The sequence below is a fragment of the Dermacentor variabilis genome, unplaced genomic scaffold (assembly GCF_050947875.1).
Source record: "Dermacentor variabilis isolate Ectoservices unplaced genomic scaffold, ASM5094787v1 scaffold_33, whole genome shotgun sequence".
Taxonomy (NCBI): domain Eukaryota; kingdom Metazoa; phylum Arthropoda; class Arachnida; order Ixodida; family Ixodidae; genus Dermacentor; species Dermacentor variabilis.
Genome location: NW_027460511.1, coordinates 138,054 through 145,820, shown reverse-complemented (window position 1 = coordinate 145,820; position 7,767 = coordinate 138,054). Strand labels below are relative to the sequence as shown.

Sequence of the window (7,767 nt, the reverse complement as noted above, 5' to 3'; positions counted from 1 at the left end):
TAGAACTTCTTTTACAGAATGGCTACTTCATAAAATAAACATCAGCGTATTGCCATCAGGTTACATAGGTGTGTATATTTGTGCTTCCAGTGTGGCACGTATTATTCTTTTACATGTTAGCTCTGGTAATTCGCTTGGGTGGCCAGTTGCTCGAACGGGTCACTTAGCTTCTTTGGGGCTAGCTAAGTTCGGACATTTGACACCTTCCACGAAATTATTGCATAAACATTTTCAACATGGTAGTGCGAGCATAGAAAAGAATTGATAAATCCTGTGCAATACACAACTCATAACCATGTCATTCTCTCACCAGTGAAGGAGTATTTCTTCTCCGGAATGCAAGCAGTGATAGAACACTCAGCGTTAGCGGCGTCGTGTTCTATTGAAACAGTATTAGAACTTTACCTTATCTGACACTTGGAACTTACAAAGCTCTCGACTATTATTATTCTTGTTCGACCTTTAAATATATTATAATAGCATTTCTTCGAAGAATAACCAAATCACTAAGCTTAGCAGGTGTGATCTTCAGTTCAATCCTTCTTTTCCTTAGAGTTGAGATTCAATCGGAGCTGCTTACGCGACTTGTATTCCCGGCCTATTTCGTCTGCAATTAAACAAAGTCCTATGTGTTCAGCATTCCTTGTGCATGCGGTTGGCTGAAATACCAGAAGTTACGTGATGACAGGACGAATCGCATCATATCCTTAGCAGTGACGTTAGTATTGTGATCGTTCTAAAGGAAGGATGCGGGCAGACTGAGTAGGGTCTTTTATTTTAGAAAATTTTAGACATGGGGCCGAAGTGTTTCTTCCTCCTGCTTTGCTTTCTTGTTCCGTCTCTCTTCGTCAACATCGAATTGCTGACACGGATTGTCAGTTTCCGTCAAATCGTAGGTTTTTGAAAGGCAAAACAAGCGGAGGGCCTTATAGCACTCCGTATCTTCACTAACATTGTTTCTGGATAATCCCCAAAGCAGACACTTCTGTTGTCCTGAAAGCAGCAGTAAACGATACTCAAAAGTGCAAGAAACTTCAATAGCTGCTCATAGCGAGAATCAGGCGCACAACATAACTGCTGACAAGTTTATGGAGGGTATAGACGAAAACCAATTAAAGTAAAAATTCCTCGTACTATTCCCTTTAAAAAAAATCGGGTGAGGCGTAAAATGACAATGGCTAATATTAGCTTTATTGTTAAACAAATTTCGCCCTATCGCAGAAAGGGAAAGCAAGAACAAATGGTACGGTGCGCGTAACAAAATTACGAAAAACCATTTTTGTTTCTCGTACGTTGCTACATGGACATTCTGAATATAACAGAAGCTGCTGCCAGCGGCAAACTAATCTTGTCCTTACACGGCGTATTTTGCCAGCGATAACACTGTTCTACATTCAAAATCATACGCCGAAGCAACTTCAGTTCTGTCTTATGGAGCCAAACTCCTATATTCTGAAATGCGTCTTAACTTTAACCCTATGCATGAATACACCTAAATGGCGCCTGCGGTGAACGCGTCTAAGGAGCTCATTGCGTTTCTTTCAGCGTGTTCTCGACAAGCGTCATTTAAATCATGTTCATCGTGGGCTTCAACTTCAGTTCAATTTCTGAATACAGGGCTAAACTCGGTAAACCAGCAATTAGCGCTCTTTGGTAAATGCAAAAAATCGGGAAAACAAGCAGCTATAGTAGAACAACATGGGGTGGCACTGCAGCGTAGCACCTTTACGATAACCATTGTTAGTGGCCGAGGGGCCACTAACAATTCTGTACGTGACTTCAACGCAAGCGGAGCTCCCTTTCAATTGCAGTTCAATTTTTAACGAACTCCGGAAGGGACACGTTTCGTCAGTGCTAATTTTTTTCTGGTGAAGGCAATTTAACCAAGTCCCTTGCTATGGGCACCCAGTGATCGCAAATACCACAGGCACTTCGGTAACTGTGTTTTTATGGGAAAGACGTCAATCACGCAGTTATGCTGCATCTCTGTGCAATTGCTTGGAGATTCCTCGTGGCACAGACTCCAACGATGATGGGAAGTTGACGGGGATTAAATTTAAGGCAGTACAGATTCTCAAATCCAACCCAGATGGGCATCAATTGTTTATTTCTGCTAAGTTCTGTTTCATTTCTATTTTCAAATAACGCCCTTCTAATACCGCCTAAGAAATTGAACGAATGATGTACTATTATGTATATTATAGTCAGTGCATTTTAAGTCATGGCAGGCAGTTTCTTCAGCTAATACAGATAAGTGGAAAACTACACCTGATATTTGGCACACGTTTAAGAAATGGGCGCTTGCCAATCGACAAAAAAGTATCGTTAGTAGCACTAACTTCAATGCATAAACTTCGTTAAATGTAGGCAATGACAGCATTTTGAGGATTACAGAATGAGCTTTTATATTTATGTTTGAATTAACCCTGAAACATTGTATACATTATATGTTGTTCTGAGCAGTATTAGTTGCAAAGGTTGTATAACAGATATGACGATACTACGCTGTAATTTGTACCATTTCAAACATATTTATAAATCACAATATATTAGACTGTCTAACGATATAATGTATCTTTTTATAGTCACAAATATATCAAAGAGATAAATATTTATCATCATCAGCCTGGTTACGCCCATTGTAGGGCAAAGGCCTCTCCCATACTTGTCCAACTACCCTGGTCATGTACTAAATGTCGCCATGTTTTCCCTGCAAACTTCTTAATGTCATCCACCCACCCAACTTTTGGCCGCCCTCTGCTACGCTTTCCTTCCCGTGAAATCCTGTCCGTAACCCTTAATGACCATCGGTTATCTTCCCTCCTCATTACATGTCCTGCCCATGTCCATTTTCTTTTCTTCATTTCAACTAAGATGTCATTATCTCGCGTTTGTTCCCTCAGCCAACTTGCTCTTTTCTTATCCCTTAGCATTACACCCATCATTCTTCTTTCCATAGCTCGTTGCGCCGTCCTCAATTTAAGTTGAACCCTTTTCGTAAGCCTCCAGGTTTCTGCCCCATACGTGAGTACTGGTAAGACACAGCTGTTATACACTTTTCTCTTGAGGGATAGTGGCCACCTGCTGTTCATGATTTGAGAATGCCTGCCAAACGCACCCCAGTCTGTTCTTATTCTTCTGGTTATTTCAGTCTCATGATCCGGATGCGTGGTCACTACCTGCCCCAAGTAGATGTATTCCCTTACCACTTCCAGTGCCTCGCTGCTTATTGTAAACTGCTGTTCTCTTCCGACACTGTTAAACATTAGTTTTCTGCAGATTAATTTTCAGACCCACCCGTCTGCTTTGCCTCTCCAGGTCAATGACCATGCATTGCAATTGGTCTCCTGAGTCACTAAGCTAGGCAATATCATCAGCGAATCGCAAGTTGCTAAGGTATTCTCCATCAACTTTTATCCCCAATTCTTCCCGCTCCAGGTCTCTGAATACCTCCTGTAAACACGCTGCGAATAGCATTGAAGAGATAGTATCTCCCTGTCTTACACCTTTCTTTATTGGGATTTTGTTGCTTTCTTTATGGAGGACTACGGTGGCTGTGGAGCCGCTATAGATATCTTTCAGTGTTTTTACATATGGCTCATCTACACCCTGATTCCGTAATGCCTAGATTACTGCTGAGGTTTCGACTGAATCAAACGCTTTTTCCTAATCAATGAAAGCTATACGTAAGGGCTGGTTATATTGCGCACATTCCTCTATCACCTGATTAATAGTGTGAATATGGTCTATTGTTGAGTAGCCTTTACGGAATCCTGCCTGGTCCTTTCGTTGACAGAAGTCTAAGGTGTTCCTGATTCTATTTGCGATTACCTTAGTAAATACTTTGTATGCAATGGACAGTAAGCTTATCGGTCTATAATTTTTCAAGTATTTGGCGTCGTCTTTCTTATGTATTAGGATTATGTTAGCATTCTTCCAGGATTCCGGTAAGCTCGAGCTCATGACGGATTGTGTATATAGGGTGGCCAGTCTTTCTAGAACAATGTTCCCACCATCCTTCAGCAAATCTGCTGTTACCTGACCCTCCCCAGCTGCCTTCCCCCATTTGCATAGATCCCAAGGCATTCTTTACTTCTTCCGGCGTTACTTGTGGGATTTCGAATTCCTCTAGAATATTCTCTCTCACATTATCGTCGTGGGGGCTACTGGTGCTGTATAAATCTCTATAGAACTCCTCAGCCACTTGAACTATCTCATCCATATTAGAAACGATATTGCCGGTTTTGTCTCTTAGCGCATACATCTGATTCTTGCCTATTCGTAGTTTCTTCTTCCCTGCATTTAGGCTCCCTCCTTTCTTGAGAGCATGTTCAATTCTATTCATGTTATACTTCCTTGTGTTAGCTGTCTTACGCTTGTTGATTAACTTCGAAAGTTCTTCCAGTTCTATTCTAGTTGTAGGGTTAGAGGGTTTCATATATTGGCGTTTCTTGATCAAATCTTTCGTCTCCTGCGATAGCTTACTGGTATCCTGTCTAACGGAATTACCACTGACTTCTATTGCACACTCCTTAATGATGTCCATGACATTGTCGTTCATTGCTTCGACACTAAATTGCTCTTCCTGAGTTAATGCCGAATACCTGTTCTGTAGCTGGATGCGGAATTCCACTAGTTTCCCTCTTACCGCTAACTCATTGACTGGCTTCATATGTACCAATTTCTTCCGTTCCCTCCTCAAGTCTAGGCTAACTCGAGTTCTTACCATCTTATGGTCACTGCAGCGCACCTTGCCGAGCACGTGCACCTCTTGTATGATGCCAGGTTAGCGCAGAGTTTGAAGTGTATTTCATTTCTAGTCTCGCCGTTTGGGCTGCTCCACGTCCACTTTCGGCTAACCCGCTTGAGAAAGAAAGTATTCATTATCTGCATATTATTCTGTTCTGCCAATTATGCTAATAACTCTCTCCTGCCATTCCTAGAGCCTATGCCATATTCCCCCACTGCCTTGTCTCCAGCCTGCTTTTTGCCTACCTTGGCATTGAAATCGCCCATCAGTATAGTGTATTTTGTTTTGACTTTACCCATCGCCGATTCCACGTCTTCATAAAAGCTTTCGACTTCCTCGTCATCGTGACTGCATGTAGGGGCGTAGACCTGTATTACCTTCAATTTGTACCTCTTATTAAGTTTCACAAGACATTCCACCACTCGTTAATGCTATAGAATTGCTTCATGTTACCAGCTATATCCTTATTAATAACGAATCCGACTCCTAGTTCTCGTCTCTCCGCCAAGCCCCGGTAGCACAGTACGTGCCCGCTTTTTAGCACAGTATATGCTTCTTTTCTCCTCCTAACCTCACTGAGCCTTATTATATCCCATTTACTACGCACTAATTCCTCCAATAACACTGCTAGACTCGCCTCACTAGATAAAATCCTAACGTTAAACATTGCCAGGTTCAGATTCCCATGGCAGACTGTCCGGAGCCAGGGATTCTTAGCACCCTCTGCTGCGTCACAGATCTGACCGCGGCCGTGGTCAGTTGCTTCGCGGCTGCTAGGGACTGAGGGCCGGGGTGTGATTGTTGTATTAATATAGGAGGTTGTAGCCAAGTACTCCACCACAATGGCGAATTCTGCTCTGGTGAGAGAGTGGTTGGAAGGCATACTTTCTTGGAAAAAAACGGGCGCCCGTCGATGAAAGGGAACTCGAGCGGCTCTAGAGTACCACGCATAGCGTGGAAAGCTAGCCCGAGTAACTATCTGAAGGACTGCTGTTCACGAGCGCGAAATACATTTGTGTAATTGCAATATCCCTAATAAGACTACTTGTGAAAAGTGAACGGCCCAGAGGGCTGCACAACGAGTGCTATGACTCATAATTTTATATATATATATATATATATATATATATATATATATATATATATATATATATATATATATATATGTGTGTGTGTGTGTGTGTGTGTGTGTGTGTGTGTGTGTGTAAAATTATCTGTCATAGCACTCTTTGTACATCTATATATATATATACGTACAACGAGTGCTATATATATATATATATATATATATATATATATATATATATATATATATATATATATATATATATATATATATATATATTGTAAGGAAGATGGCGAACGGGCGCACAGAGTCAGCATCGTCGGCAGCATCAAGCGCACAACAGAGGCTCGAGCTCAGCAACTGCTCGGTGCATCCCAGTACCGTCGGTCGCTACAAACCCCAATAAATCTCCTTTATAAGTGGTGGAGCCATGCGGTGTAACGTTCCATTCTACCATCCTGGAACTCCGTTCTCGGACGCTACCCTCCACCATGCCGGTCGCCGACTAGCAGACTCTTCCGTCGCCACCCGCCCCTTGCGCTCGATCCGTTGGCCAGCGGGAGCCTCCTATCTTCAGCGTAACCAACAAAACGACGTTGATGAGTGGCTGTCGTCCTACGAACGGGTGAGCGTTCATAACAAATGGAATGACTCGGACAAACTGGCTTACCTATCATTCTACCTCGCGGGCGTGGCCAGTCTCTGGTTCAGAACTGATGAGAAGGATATCCGAACGTGGTCGGCGTTCAAGACGTCGATTACGGAAGCCTTTGACCGACCCGCCGTCAGGAAACTACGAGCCGAGCAGCGTTTGCGTACACGAGCACAGGACACGGGTGAGACATTCACCAGCTGTATAGAAGACGTGCTAGATTTGTGCAGGCGCTTCAACGCTGCCATGACGGAAGCGGAAAAGATCAAGCACGTCATGAAGGGAATCGATGATGACGCGTTCCAGATGCTTCTGGCCAAGGACCCGCGCACTGTTGGCGCCGTCATCAGCTTGTGCCAGAGGTATGATGAATTACGTAAGCAGCGAGCTCTGACAAGGCGACATCCCACTTCAACTGCGGCGTCGCTCTGCAGCCTGACAACCGGCCCAGAACAAGCCTCCTTGATAACCCAAATCAAGGACTTCGTCCGCGAAGAAGTCGCACGACAGCCATCTCTGGTGTCCGTCACTCAGGAGTCTGCTAGCACTTTACCGTCTCAATATCGTAACGTGATCCAAGAAGAGTCGCAGAAGCACTGCCGGCTGTTCGCCAGCAGGATGTCGTGACTACACCAGTCACTTATGCTAGTGTTGCGGCAATGGCCCCTTGCACTGTGCCCGTGCGTCGCTTCCAGCAGGCTGTGCACCGCCCTCCCCCTCCCCACCCATGGAACACCACTTCCATCGCTAACCCGTGGCGTACGCCGGGCAACCACCCTATATGCTTCGTATGTAGATGTCCCTGTCATGTCGCAAGGTTATACCGCAACCGATCGCAGGCGTTCGATGACGATCGCCGAGCGCCCTATGTGCATCCTGATTCAAATGCGCCTTACGGACCCTTCGACCCATCGCCAGCTCGCTCCCAGACTGATCGCCGTCCTCGCTTCGAACGCCTCCGATCGCCCTCTCCACGTCGACGATCGCTTTCCCCTATGCGTCGACGACCCGTCTCTAACGAAGAGGGAAACTAGACGACGCAGTTCCTGAGGCAAGAACTGCGCAAGTTTCGACATGCCGAAGTCCTCCTCCTTTACCTGCGAATGTCATTGATGTGCTTATCGAAAATGTCGCCACAGTAGCCCTCGTCGATACAAGTGCCGCTATTTCAGTTACGGATGCCAGGTTTTGCCGTTCGCTTCGTAAAGTGACGACGTCGGCTCAACCCATTTGCCCTACCGCTGTTTGTACTGCCCGTGTGACCATACAGGACGTTTTGTACACGATTGAATTCATAGT

The 7,767-nt window shown here is 44.6% G+C and overlaps 1 protein-coding gene across 5 annotated transcripts in view; it reads right to left on the bottom strand.

The window, feature by feature from the left end:
* Positions 1–758: 758 nt before the first annotated feature.
* Positions 759–7,767, bottom strand: part of LOC142569020 (uncharacterized) — a 71,906-nt gene continuing 64,897 nt past the window's right edge. For all 5 annotated transcript variants that reach the window (XM_075678546.1, XM_075678545.1, XM_075678548.1 and 2 more), the window contains one exon: positions 759–993. In XM_075678546.1, the coding sequence (XP_075534661.1) occupies positions 788–993 (206 nt within the window). In that variant the 3' untranslated portion in view covers positions 759–787. The remainder of the gene's footprint in view (positions 994–7,767) is intronic.